The sequence below is a fragment of the Condylostylus longicornis genome, unplaced genomic scaffold (assembly GCF_029603195.1).
Source record: "Condylostylus longicornis isolate FDR11 unplaced genomic scaffold, ASM2960319v2 ptg000026l, whole genome shotgun sequence".
Taxonomy (NCBI): Eukaryota; Metazoa; Arthropoda; class Insecta; order Diptera; family Dolichopodidae; genus Condylostylus; species Condylostylus longicornis.
The window spans coordinates 3,177,085-3,192,784 of NW_026577995.1; the positions used below are offsets into that span (position 1 = coordinate 3,177,085).

At 24.2% G+C, this 15,700-nt stretch overlaps 1 protein-coding gene across 1 annotated transcript in view; it reads left to right on the forward strand.

The window, feature by feature from the left end:
* Positions 1-7,375: 7,375 nt before the first annotated feature.
* LOC129607042 (uncharacterized) overlaps positions 7,376-15,700 on the forward strand; it is a 154,032-nt gene continuing 145,707 nt past the window's right edge. Inside the window, exons 1-2 of the mRNA XM_055517736.1 lie at positions 7,376-7,384; positions 7,465-7,553. Of these exons, the coding sequence (XP_055373711.1) occupies positions 7,376-7,384; positions 7,465-7,553 (98 nt within the window). The remainder of the gene's footprint in view (positions 7,385-7,464; positions 7,554-15,700) is intronic.

Consider the following 15,700-nt stretch of genomic DNA (forward strand, 5'->3'; position numbering starts at 1 on the left):
TGGAAAAAATATTAAAGATGAGCTTACCGATCGTTATAAATTAACTAGAGTTTCGCGATTTTTTCTATTTGAAAGAAAAACTGTATCAAATATAATGTAATTATTATAAACAGGATCCCTACATGAATTTTCATACCTCTAGTAAATTGTGAAAGTCGATTAGTTTAAGAACCTTGGGCGTAAAAGTTTCAAATTTTTCAATTTTTTTTTGTTGTTTTGGTACTAATACTAGCTATCCGGGAGAAATTTAGCCTTCAAGGACATCAAAAAGTACCCTAAGAATTTAAATGATCATCAATGCGATTTTGAAATCAGGATCAGAGAGTCACAAAATCAGGTGTTTATTTAGATATCAATAAAATCTAAAGTATAAGAGCTACACAATAGAAGCTTTATATGCTTAATGAGTTCACTATTGACCTCATATACCGAGAATTTTGTTTTTTGTTTACCTTATACGTAGTATATAAGATGTATACGTAGTACCCTTATGGAATGCTCGGCTTGTATTGGTGCAAGTATTACCGTGATTCAATGAACATCCGCTTATTTAAAAAATCTAAATATTACTGCATGCTAGCTAACCCACTAAATTTATCAATCGCATAGTTTACAATATACGATACTGGCACACTTACGGTTACTCTAAACATTAGACCAACACCAATAAATTAGAATTAAATAAACTAAGTATGTATATAATGCAAAAGTAATGCATGAAATTCCTATCTTGGGATGCATTTTAAAAATTACTCACATAGATAATTGATAAGTAATGATTTTTATAATATTATTCTTGTAACATATAAATTCATATAGATATGTACACGATTCTACTATATTGCTTATCTTACCTCTATATAAAATAATAATGTTTAATAAACTCTTTTATTGCCATTTAATTTAAAGTTTTATACTGTATAACAGCATAATATATAACAAGTAACATAAAACGAATATAAAATGCGTGTGACTGCAATAGAACGCAATTATACTTTAATGAATTAAATATAGTTGAATAATTGCATATATACTGCGGTGTCGTATTATTGAGTGAAAATGAATATGATACAGGTGTACAATTTAGGTTGTCAATCAATCATAACAGTGACTTTAGAAGAAACTGTATATAATATTATTGTGTATCGTATTTGTGTTTCATATATACATGTTCTGAACTTACACATTGCATTTAGAGCGTTTAAAATTTTATGTTCCTATTAAATATTTATTACATGCCGGTTAGAGTAAATAATGTTAAACTGTTGTAATTCAGTTTGCAACGCCAATTGTATATGTAATACATTGGAAAATATATAGAAAATTTTACAGACAATTTTCTGCTTTGGTGGATTTTTCTTTCATTTTTAGGGAAAGGTAAGGAAGCTAAAGTATTTATGAGTTAAAGTCCTGATTCAGTAATTAAGAGAATGACATTATCTCCTGTGAGATAACTGATAAGCATCACTATTTTTGAAGTACCAGAGTGTAGAATAGAAATGTCTTCCGTTAAACACCCTAAGTTATCTACAACATTCCTACAACTGCTTATCATATTCAACCATACATTATCAAGGATATCATTCGGAATTAGTTTTGGTACAATATCTCCTTAACGACTCAATACCTTAAGTGTTACACTTATTGAGATCTCATTCATAAGGATTCCTTTTTCTTTATTCTTTCAAGTATTCATTAAGTACAATAGGTAATAAAATTAATGGACACCTCAAAAGTCTATATTTGAATAGCTCAAATTTAAACTTCTAATATGAGGTTATAACTTCAAATTATAAAGCTAAGTTTATGGTTCCAAGTAAATTTAAACAAGAATTCTTAAAAAATTCATTATTATTTTTTTTAACCTTAATTCATTCAATATAAACGCGTAGACATTTGTCTTTCATTGCGGTTTAAGTACATTATTTATTTCAAATTGGAGCACTTTCCTACGGATACAACAAAATTATGTCACGTACGAAAAATTATTTCTTCTTTTCTTTGTATATTTCAATTGCTTTAACGAGTTATTTAGTATATAATTGAAATTATTATAATAAGAAGATCTCACATGAGAATTATTAGAAGTTATTTATTGAAAGTTAATGTTGATTTTCTACTTTTGATTTAATTTTAAAAATTTTTTTAAATATGATTGAATTTAACAATGAAAATGAATTTCTATTTTTCTATTTGATCTAATTTTTCCTTAAAAGCATAATTTTTCTAAATGAATTTCTAATTGAAGTTTTAATTTTCATAACTAGAATGTGTGAAAAAACCAATAAAATAAATATCGCTTAAATTAGAGTTTTTGATGAGAGTATGGTTAAAAAATTAATTTTTTGTTTCTTATTAATAATTACGATATAGGTGTTAAATATAAGTTTAAAATACATAAGCTTATACATAAATTATTAAAGAATTGTGAAAAATTTAAAATTGAATTCAAAATTTCTAATTAAAAATAATAAAACATTGTAATTGAATTTCATTTAATCTTAAGACCTCACTTTATTTTATTGATGAAGAAGAAAATATTAAAGCTTGTTATCATCGCGTACAAATATAGTTATGAATTCAGAACTAGAGCGAGCGATTTCAAGCATTACCCGGTTGGATTACTCGCTATTGACGTATCCCAGCGTATTTCAGGTATGACTCCTCGATTATCTACCTTGAAAGAAGATACCGAAAACAAGAAATCTTGATCATGTCGGACAGTTATTCTGTCATCAGAGCCCTGAATTTATTTTCCGTATCCTTCTGGCTAGTGTGTAGCTGTCTTGAGAAGCTTAACAAATCGGGTAGATGCAACCGAGTGACACTGTAATGAGTGCCTGGACATGTGACACTTCTTCTTGGCCCGGAGCCCTTCTGCGGAATCGGACCAAATACTGTTCATTTGGAGCTAAGAAAAGAATCAGAAAGAACTCGGCCGGAGCACTGAAAAAATCTTTCGGGTCTGCGGCAGGCCAAGAAACTTTTAGGAGATTATGACTAGAAACGAATTACTTTTACATTCGTTCAAATAGTTTCATGCAACTGAATGATAAAAATGCAGTAAACAGATGTTGTAATAGGATCAACGTGTGACCAATTTTTGTGAATAATTGTGTTGTGTTATTCCCAGACAAAGAAATTTCAAAGAAAAATGGAACATTCTCTTTTGGAGAAGAATCCCATATGATATATGGAAAATTTTTTATGAAAACTGCTTTGAGTCGTCGTAAAAGAAACATTCCAACAAACTATTTGACAAGGGGAAACTGGTGGATAGATTTTCGGTTGGCATATAGAAAATTCCAAAACTAATCGATTCCATTACGACCATCGCTCCAATATTACGCTTATTTCCATATGAATTGTCTACTTTTCTGCCTCGTATTTATACAAAACAATAAATTGCAAAAGTCACAAATACCACTATTTCGCATGTTAAACTTCAATTTTAATTGCTAATGCAGGTGATTCTCATTTTTGAATTTTAATTGCATTTTTTTAATGTACAACTGATTTTTTATGAAGAATTATATTTAATATAAGAACGTTTTACTTAATGTAACAAATAAAGCCATTTTTCAGATGATGCTTGCACTGGTTACTGCAGATTCAATTATTCTTATATGCAGATTAGCTTAGCTAACTACCTCTTTATTGAGTTTTTCTTTTACAGAACACAAAATTGAATTTGAAAAGCAATAGTTTCATAAAATCCCATTAATTTCCTGCACATTTATTGCGAACTAGGTTAGGAAAACTTTTGATGACTAATTAAAAATGAAACATAGTTGACATTTTTCTGTTTATAAATTCTAAGACCAATTACAAAAATAATTAACGTCAATTTTAACTAAATTCGTTTTAAAAATTTTTTAAATTGAAACCACAAAAACCCTTTTCGTTAAAATGTCAAAATTGACAATTTCTCATTTATGTTAATTATTTCTTTGTTATCATAAACTTTCTCCACATAATTATCGCAAATAACGCTACACTCAAAAAAAAAAATTAATTTGCAAATTATCAACCCTAAATGACAGTTTTATTAAATTTCATTATTCTTGTAAATCATATTCCATAGATAAAATAATTAAATATAGAAAAGAAATATTTTTTGAAAGCTTAACATTTTCATTTTCTTTCTCTCAAAAGACATTAGTTTTTAGTTTAACAATATTATAACAGTAATAATAATTATTAAACATCAACCCATATCTATCTTGATAATTTGTTAATTTTATCTTTTTTAAATGAAACAAAAGCGAACTTTCAAAGATTCCCATATTGTGTGTCATCACTAACCAAAAAAAAAAAAATAAGAAAAAAAAATAGAAAGTATTTTTTTATTATTTAAGAATAAAAATGAAAATAAAAAACAACTTTTATTTTTTAACAAAAATATTGTTGCCTTTTGGTAAAATTTTAATTGTACAAGTAATTTTTTTTTTTCGGAGCTAATGAATAAAATTATTAATATTTATGACATTAATAACAAAAAAAAAAAAATTGAGAAAAATTTTAATATCTAGAGGTTTGAAAATTCCAATCAAGTAAAGAAAGCAACAAATAAAAACTGTGATGATCAAATATGGAATATTTTTATTATGGAAAATTGTGGCACAATATTGAAATTCTTTAAAACTATTTTTATATCATCTAAATTTAATTTTATAATTAAATAATTTCCACCATCACAATTTAGAAAGGAAATTTTAAGGCGGGAAATTTTACAATTGCAATAAATTTTTGAAATTTTTTTAATAATAAATCTAAGATTAAGATAATTACAGAACTCAATCAACTTATGCATGTATTCTTATATTTAACTGTTTAAGTTGGTCTTATATTATAATTTATTTTAGTAAAAAAGAAATCAAAACAGGTCTTGTAACAATGTAGATCAGAGAACCGTCTAGAATCCAAACTATTGGAGAGTACAGTCGTAGATACCACAAAATCGTTCTTGATGTTTAGAATGTTGGCTACATTAGTGGTGAAAACTGCGGCCGGACAGAATACGATATGCATCTTTACGATATATCGACAGAATACGATATTAAATAGAAAAATTTTATAATATGGGTTTGACAGTTGAATATCGAATATTCTTTCTTCAAAAAGTTGTCAACATACACCTGTATAGTACAATATTGTAACAAGGAATACTTTGCATGCAGCATTCACAATTTATTTCACATTTAAGAATTTTGAATTTGAAAGTTTTCAACTTGAAATTTTCAAATAAAAAGAAAATTCGAAATTCGACAGTTTTAATTTGCAGCAAATAATCATAAATTTTATTTTACATATGCTGTACGTTTGCAGCATTTCCTTTAAATTATTTCTATATTGTACGTACAACTTTTTGATACTAATTTTATTTGAGAGATAAATTATTATTTGAGCAGAATGTAGTGATATCCTGCATTTCACCTTGAACCCTAAGCAGAAGTACAGGGTTGGGGGAGGAAAACACTATAGTTTTATTCGACTGTAGTCTAAAAATTTTTATAAATACAAAATTATTTTCCAAAATTTCTTTCTTAAACTTTATAATTTAATTTTCATTTTCGCTTAATTCTTCTTAAAAATATTTAAATATCAAATAATAATATTCATCTTTTCCATTTTGTTTTTTGTTTTTAAAACAATTAAGAAAAATGTTTACACGTTAACTAGATTTTACGTTAGTTTATATTTCATTGGTAAATTACCATTGTTATGCATTCCATTCAAGTTAATTGGATACCGCTGCAACTGTTACTTGATCTTCGATATCGAATAACGCTTTTTATTTATTTTTTTTTTTAATTTTTCTATTTACTTCTTGTTTTGTATATTAAATTTCACGAAAACAAATCAAAGATGTAGTGAAAAAATTAAGAAAAAAATCTGAGTTGAAAAATATTAAATTTGCTCTTTAAAAACTCAAAATAATAGAGAAAATAGAGAATAAATAATTAAAGTAGAATACTAACGTCACTAACGATAAAAAAAATATTAAAAAATTTTTTAAATTCTCTTTATAAATATTTAGAATGGTGAAATAAATAAAAAAATTTATCGTGTTTTTGGTGAATTTTTTTTTTTTCATATAAAAATTTCCCCAACTATAAAACAACCACCCACGCAACAATGCCGTTTACTTAATTTGAAATGCATTTTGACATGATGAAAAGAATATTGAACTCTAAAATTACCGTTCATTGAACTTGTTTTTATCTTTTTATCTCTCTTTCATTCTTTCTCTCTTTATATATTTTCTTTTTTTAACCTATTCTTTCTCTTTAACTTTTTTTTGTGTTTCATTTCCATTTTTTAGAACGAAACTTTGAAAATATTAAAATTTTTGTTTTTCTTCGTTAACTTTATAATAAGAGAATAATAAATTTTATTCCCCACATTTTTTTAATAAGATTTGAGATCTCTGTGATACGGAAACGGAGATAATAAATAATAAGGTAATTGTAGTAAAATAATTATTGTTGGCAGAATTAGAAGACTTAAAATCATTTCTCAATTCTCATTGAGAATGAGAATTATAAAAGAAAGTTTATGGTGTGGTGAATTTTCTCACATAAACTTATTGGTGGGATTATTATCCATATACAATACTATTTACTAAATATGGTTAGTGTCACGATCAATGCCATGGTCAAGTTTAAAAAATATTTTACTCTTGGCGGTGCACGTTAAACTCAAGTATTATAACTGAATAATATATGAGTTCACATGAGATTTTATGGAAAAAATTTTTTTTTCTTTTTATTTTTCTTTGTACATATTTCTTTTCGCTATTCTGTTGTTTTACCTTTTGGTATTTTTATGGTAATGATGAATAATAAAAAAACAGAATCAATGACTTTTTTTTTGGAGTTGCAAGAGATTTTCTCTTTGCGGCTTTTTCATATTTTTATATAGGGAAATTCTTATCACCTGTTCGTATTTTTCATAAATTTTGTGTTGATTTTTAAGTTTTATTAATTCTTGTTTTCTTGGTTTTCATCATTTGAGAGAATGTTGCATTATTTTGGATTTCATCGTATAATTTTTGGTATGATTTTAATGGTGAATTTATGTATGGTAAATTAATTATTGTAAAAATTAAAGTTGAAGAAAAAAATTCATCTCGGAAATTTAGAAATTTTTCATCTTAAAGGTGGCTGAATTTTTTTGAAATTTTTCTGTCTTTGTTGAAACTATAGAATACTATAAGCATAAAAGCATGAAACATTTGGAATTGAGAAGATATTCGTAAAAATTTGTCTCAGAAATCGAATTAAAACAAGTAGAAAAAGAAAAGTTCGGTATACATACAAACGTACAAAATAAAACCGAAAAAGAAGTTAAAGAAAGTTACTTACCATAAGAAATGAGTAAAGTAAAAGAAGAAAATAAAAGAACAACAAAAAAAAAAAGAAATAAAATAAAAAAAAATTAAATTTGTACTGTCTTGCATAGAAAATTGGAATATGGAATATACGCTCTCATGATGACAATAATGATGATGCTGATATTGATGATCGTAAAAACGATGATGACTATGGTAGGTAATATAACAGAAATATCGAAAATGTATGTTTGTCTCTCTGTAAATTTTACAGTACACCGCAATTTTTTCGTTTTTCCTTTTTTATTTTACTTCTTAAGTTTCTTAAAGTTTTTTTTTTTTTTGTACTGAAAAGAAGAAAATAAAATATTTTAAACTTATATAACAACTGATTACCTTCAAATATGCTTTAGTTCTTCGGCGACCTTACCACGGTCAAGTTCGTTTCTTTCTAAACGTATATATGATAATTTAATAAAAAAAAAACAAAAAATACCAGAGTGTAAAATTAATTTTTTTTGCTTCAAGGAAGTTATTTAAATATTTTAATAAATATAAAAAAAAAATACTGACCAAGGATTTAAAAAATAATTAAAAAAATAAAATTATCCTTGTGCCTTTTAACTTTGTCTATCTGCTCTAAAAATATTAAGATAATACACACGGAATTCTCGGGATTTTTAATTATTTTTCTGAAAAAAATAAAAAAAAATAAGAGAATAATAAAATTATTTTGGATAATTAAAGAAAATTTTTGAAAAAAAAAAAATAAAATTAATTCAAGGACATTTAGTGTCGAAGAAGAAATTTTTGAAATAATTAACAATATTTACCAATTTTTGGAATTATATTTATTAACAGAATACAAAGAAAAAAAAGGAAAAAAATTAAAATTTAATTAATTTTTTGGTGAATTGAAAATTAAAGAAAAATATTTTTTTAAAGAAATTATTAAAAACGGAAATTTCTTGTGCATCCAGAGTGATTTTTTATATACAAGAATTTTTATTTGCAAAATTAGTGAAAAAAGTTTCAGTGAAATTTTACAAGTAAGTCAAAAAATTCAATAATAATTTTTTTTTTCTAAAATTATAAATTTAAAATTAAATTTTTTTTTATTAAAGTAATTATAAAAAATCTCTTGATATTTTTGGTTTTACTAATTGGAAGAGCTATACATGATAATATTCGGATTTATAAATTCGTTTTATATTATATGATTACTAAGCCACTGTAAAAGAATTTACTAAACCAAATTAACTAAATGAAATTAATGGACAGTAATTCCAAAAATTATTTTTGATTTTATCAGGATTTCATACAAAGGACTTGAATATTTAATCTGGATTTTATAATACAATATTCTTGAATCAGATCTCGCCCATTTAGTTATTTTCAATATTCATTGAATTATTTGTTTTAGAATTAATGATAGATCTCATATATCTAATTATTATACCTATCGGATTATTGTTGAAAATAATTAATTAACAACAAATTATATAGATATAATTAGGTATCAATTATTGATGGTTTTAAAATAATTTTAAAATTGATCTTCAGAAAAAAAAATTTAAGAATTTCGCACTATTCGAAAATATTCGTGAATTGTTCACGTGAACTGAATTTGTTGTAAGCAAATTAAATATTTTTAAAAATTAAAATATTGCATCATTGAAAATTTATGGAATTTTACGATATTCTGCGGAAATTATTAAAAAGTATAAGAAAAAAATTTTCTCTTTTTATAAATTGTTTAAAATTAGTTAAATTTTTAAAACTTTACCGAATCGTAGGTTTTATAAGGCTTTTTATTGAAATATTTAGAAGAAATTTTTTAAATTTATTATTTCACAATTTATTAAAATTCATAAGTTTAATAGAACTACTTAACTTTTATTTTTATAATCCAATTTTTTTAAATTATTATTCTGAAAAACCTAAAATTTTAAAATTATAGTAGATTATTTCTTGGGCTTCTTAAAATTTATTTAATTTAACAATTTTACATTTATAAATTTCTTTAAGAATTTAAGACCAACAATCATTATTCTACTATCATATTTTTTGCTTAAAATCAGTAAAAATCTAGTAGTCATATCTAAAGCTTACAGCACCCAATATTGTATATGAAATTAGAAATTTTTGATTATTAATAGCTCATTCTCTCAATTGTTGGTAATAATTGTAAAAAATAATTTCAAATTTTTATTAAATTAAAAATATTTCAAAAAACTTTCCCAATATGAGAATGTTAAAAATATGTGAGGCTCAATAAAATGAATATTTTAATTGAAAATTTTTTCTAATCCACCGAATGTACCCACCGTACCGTACCTATTTATGTAAATTTTTTAATTTATTACCCCATCAAAATTAAAATGAAAGCTTCCTTAATTAAATGACAACTACGAAAAGGAAAAAAAATAAATGTTTATGTGTAATTTTCAAATTACTGTAATTAAAATGTTACACAACAAATTCATTTTTACACTATCATTGAAAATTTTTTTTCCTTCATACATAGAAAAAAAAAATTTTATGAATTCAACAAGACAAGATTTTTAAATAATTTTAATAAAGCGACGCTGTACAAACGTTCCTTACTTTTATTCATCTACAATTATAAAATAATCTCTTCGTCTAAAAATTTTCGGAAGAAAAAGTGAAATATTCAAATTAAAATTCAAATCGTTTAGTAAAAAAAAAATCATCGTAAATCATTTGGATTTTTGTCTATTTTTTTTTGAATTTTCAAGTCAATGGCATTAATCTACCTTTTCAAAGTGAATTTAATGGATGGTGACAAAATCATATAGCTACTAATATTTTTTTTATTGTCATAATAATCTGTTTTTTATTGTTCTCGTTCTTGAAAACTCATAGACATTCCACCAAATTTAATTTTTTTCTTATAAGATTTTTAACCTTTACACTATGCGCTTTTATTCATTCATCACAAATTTACTATAGCTCTATAGCATTTATTTTAATTGTTTAACATTAAAAATGTCTTTTAATTCTATTATGTTATGGGGCGGGCGTAATATCGGTGATTCCCAAAAAAATTTAGAGAAGAATAAAATTAAAGAATAAATTTAAATACCATTCTCATCATAATTTTCATTAACTAAATAATTTCTCTTTTTTCTACTTTTATATTAGTCACTTAATTTAATAATGATTATATAAGTGTATACATATACAAACTTTAATATCATCATTAAAAAAAAATGATAATTTATGGTGCCCGTTGTGTACACTTTTAATTTTTAAAGAGACGAGATGATATGATGGTGTACATTTGACCAATTTGTTGTAAAGAATTTTATTGCGAGTTTTATTATAATTATTTTTCCTTCTTTTTTGTTATTTTATTGTAATTATACTATATGATTTTGATTTTTTTACATAATCCTATAATTGCATGCATTTACCAGGTTGTTTTTAATTATTCAAATATTTAATTCTTAATTTTATGCTGTGAGAATATGAAGAATATTGTGGTTTTTTGGGTGGTATACAATAATAAATCTTTTTTTTTATTTTGATCGCCCAACGTTGAAATCGTCTAGAATAATTGTCCAGAAAATTGTAACGATTATTTTTTTGTGTTTGTTTTGTAATTAAAATTATTATTTAAAGAATTTTAATATAGAGAATTTGTTAATTTTAAAACACACAATTAAGAAGAAGAAAGCAGTAAGTCAGAAACTGTGTTTTTAATAAATTCAATTTGAAGAAATCGTAAAAACGTAAAGGTAATCAATTATAGTGCAATTGGATTGGCATCTATAATTTCTAAACAGTATTCTAGACTTGTATGATTTTTTGTAACAAAAAAGATTATGTTTTTCTGACTTAATTCATATGTATAACTGGAAGTCTCAAAAAATGCACTTAATGCTCTCTGCTTATTAACCGACAATATACTAATGGGAAAATGGAGATTCATCATTTCTGCAAGAATTATTAAGTAACGTACGACGGTATGTGAAAACATTTTAAATGAAATTATGAAAAAGTAGGTTCTTGTGATAAGCTCATGGTGTAGTTCTGTCTAAAAATTGACTGTCGAAAGTCGACTATAGAAAATCTATAATAATTGTGTATGATTACGCAAAAGCAATTTCTGCTACGAATGATGAAATTTTTTTAATTTTTTTCGTATTTTTATTGAAGTAGTTGTTTCTTGTATAGTTCTTGGAACGTTAATCAAATTGATTCCCTCAATATTATTCGCTCAAATAATTTTTAAATTTTTGGAAAAATGCAAAAGATTTGGAATATCTAGAGTTATGAATTAAAAATTTGTGTTTAGAAAAATTTTCATCAGCATAATTGTGGAAGGCTGCTATATACGGCCATGATATCCTTTAAAGTAACAATAATATCACAAAACTTGTAACACATTAGTGGCCTTATAAATGTACTACTTACTCCAATCTGATTACAAAAGTGATATATTAAATTAATTATATTAAATTAAGTAATGTGATTGTAGAACACATTACTTAATTTAATATAATTCTTACAATTATGCATAATTTTATATCCAACTTAAATTATAAATACCAAAGCAAATTCAAGTATTTGTTGGAGAACTAGATTCTTTAAATAAACAAATTACCTTAGATTTATCCTTACAATGTAAAAATCAACTACTTTCAAAGTTGCAATAGATATAAAAAAAATTTAATTATAATTATCGAATATTACCACATTCTAGTCAATTAAAATGAAAACAAAATCGATATTCGAAAATGTAAATTATTATTCTAATTAATTCGCAAGCACAGTTTTGTATTTTTAAACTTGTTGCATCTTAAAACAGATTTGAAAACTTGTCCTTTACTTAATACTTAGTTATCTATACCAAAATCAATAATTAATACGCAACTAAGCTTATAAAACATTTTCTATATTTAATTACTATTCTTGTTATCCAACTTGCAAAACAAATTTAAGCCAGATTAAAAAATACTTTAGAAAACAAAAAAAAAATTTCAATTGCAATATTATTTAAATTAAACTACACACACATTATCTAAGTATGCATAATTTAAATATTGTGCACATGTAAGTGAAAATACTTGTTAATCTAGTTGATTTTAATAAATAATATTATAAAATCCTATATAAATGTTGTGTTCTATACAATATTGAAGATGCTTTCTTTAAAATATTTTATTTTAAAAGAAATAAAACTGGAAATTTTTTCTAGCATAATAAAAGAAAATTTTCTAGTAGTAAAACCATTAGATTATTTTGTAATAAATGAAAGTTTATTTATACATGTTTGTATGGTTTGTATGTAGTGCATATAATTATAAAATATAAATAACCATAAATGTAAAATACATACATAGACTTCCTTAAATGGGCATATAAAATTTAAGTAATCTAAGAGCGGTTCTTCTATATACACTATAATTTATTGTACTAAAATGCAACGATAATTTTAATTGCGTAAAAATTAATAATGTACCGCATTAATATAGATTTACAATATTTGAATATTGAGCATTGATTTTTTGTTAAATATTTGTAATTTACAGGAGAGGATTTAATTTTATAGTGGGGCCCTTTTATAAAAGTCGAGTAAATAAAACTTGAAATAGTATTAGGATTCCAGCACTTGCCATTATTCATTCAGTGCAATATTTATTTTTTAAAAATACTAATCGTATATTACGGTAATTTAAGTATATCTATAAAAGTATTTCGATGGATTGCAGCAATTTTGGAGATTTTCTCAAAAGTTTACAATTTTTTTAATCGAACTCGCATAAATATTATTTTTGATTTCTAAAAATATAGCTTAATAATCATAATTCTTAAATTTCGTATATGTGACGAAGCCGGCTTAAATATTTTAAATTAGTTGATTAAAAACAGTTTCAGAAATATTAAACATTTTCAGAACATACAGTAGGATTTACTATCCAGAAATTGAAATTTACTACTTGGACATAATAAATAATAAATACTTAGCTGTGTTATGCAAATTTTTGTTTTTTGTTCCCATATTGCACGTGAGAGCTTTAGGACGTTGAACTTCACTCTAGAGTATTGCGTCAAGTTTTAATTTTATTCAATCAATTGAAATAATTACACGGTTAATAATAATTGAAAATTCATGTTGAATAATTCGGGGTGGGGCTCGAAACTACAGCTTTATTAAAGCAAAAGAAGATACGCTACTGCCGATTCAGCGTATTAACCTAAAAAATATGTGCTTTTAGAAACAATATTATTATTAAACAAACTTCATATTAAATCAAATTATAAAATAAATTAAAATTACTTTATTAAACAATAATTTACTCAGAATATTTTCAGTATTTATAAGTAATTTTATAGATGAGAACAAATTATAGATGAGAGAATTTCAATACTACACCATATTTTCCACATTTGCATAATATTAAAGAGAAAAAATATTGTGTAGGTAGTAAAATTTAATTAAATTTATGAGAAAATTTCAAATATTTCTTGAAATTTCTTAAATAATAAAATAAAATTATTTACCACTTCTAAATTTTTTATCTATAAATATTTACACAAATTCTCTTACATATTTAATTCTTGTGTTATTAAAAATATTAATTATATAAGATAGAAAAATTATTAACTTGTCGCGTACATATTATAAAAAAATTATATTAAGCTTTAATTATTGATCATCGATTTATTCTTGTGTTAAAGAAATGAACACAAATTCCAACATTTGAATCCGGTTATTTTTGTGTTTTTTTTTGCGTAATTGAATATCAAGAACAAAAATATTTAAATTCAATATTATGCGTGCATGCAATGAAGATCAAGATGAAGAATATTTTCTTCAAGCTGGATTTTTTCTTACTTTCGGTGTTACTTTGCAATTCCTTGTTTTTATTAGACTTTGTATTAATATTCATTTCAAGTTTTTTTTTTTAATTTTATATATTTAAATCATATTATATTTAGATATTGAAAGAGTACAGCTTATGTATATCGTACGCAATTGCGAGTGCGTATGCATACATAATATGCAAATAGGTGAATTTTGAAAAAAAAATTATTAAAAATTATCTTAATTTTTAAGTTCTCAATTTTATTTAATTTCAATTTTTCTTTTTTCATTTTCGATACTTGTCTAGAATAACTGGATTTAGAGGTGAGCTACTTTATCGTAAATGTGTTTAGTAGCTTTTTTGCATATGTAGATGGGTTTTTTTATAGTACGGTGTAGTTTGTTAGTTTGTTGGTGTATAATTATTAATTCCCAATAAAAAATATTGTAAACTGTAAATATGTTTTGGTTTGTAAGCTGAGCTTATGCTTGCTCTATTAATTATTCAAATCTAATGTTTTTAGACACATCGTTTCGATTTACTTTACAATGTTGAAAAAATTTTGTAGTAATAAATACATATTGTGTGATATATTTTTTAATTATACAACTTGCAAATAGTTACATGATTTTACAAAAATAAAAATCCGATGAATTGAATTTCTTAAAAAATCTGACACAATTAATTTTTATTATTTTATAAAAAATTGAAATTCTTAACACATTCCACCATGAAGAAAAAATAATTGTAATTTAATAAAATTTTAAAAGTCAAAAGCTGTGGCACAGTACCTTCATGCAATTGCACTTTCCAAAAATAAAATATTGAACTAAAATTTACGATAAAGTTGAATAAAGTTTAAAGAGCAAAAGAAATATTATAGCGCTACAAAAGTATTTTATACCGGTAATTTAATACGAAATGCGATGTGATTTTGAAATGCTTTATGCTTTTTAGAATTTTGCTCAAAAACGATCTAAGTTCTAAGTACTTAGTTTATTTCTGTAAATAATAATTATTCATTTACTGATTTTGATTACATTTAGTGTCTTAATAATACATGATCACAAAAATACTGCAGGAATTGAGGGCACCCTTTAAAATTATTTTTTGTAATTTCATTAAGGAAGGTAAAATTTATACGAGAACGTCGAGGTTGCATTGCAAACTGTTTTGAAGTTCGACCTTAATGGTCTTCAAAGCATTATAGTTGAATTATTGGTTCTTTAGAGTTAACTTCATTCATGGGCCCGTAATCTTATTGATATTTGTAATATATTTCAGCATATTAGAAATATACGTTCTTAAATAAAAAAAATTTAATCAATTTTACTACAATTTGAGCTCGATTTTACTGAATTTATAAAAAAATAATTTTGAAATTTAATAATTACTCATTTAATACCAATATCATCCCTACATCTTCTTGAATAATAATTATATAATAATAGCTAATTGATCGCAAATGAAAAGTTCTTCGGATTTCAAATAAAGATTGCAATGACAATCACTCATTTTGAATTAATAAATT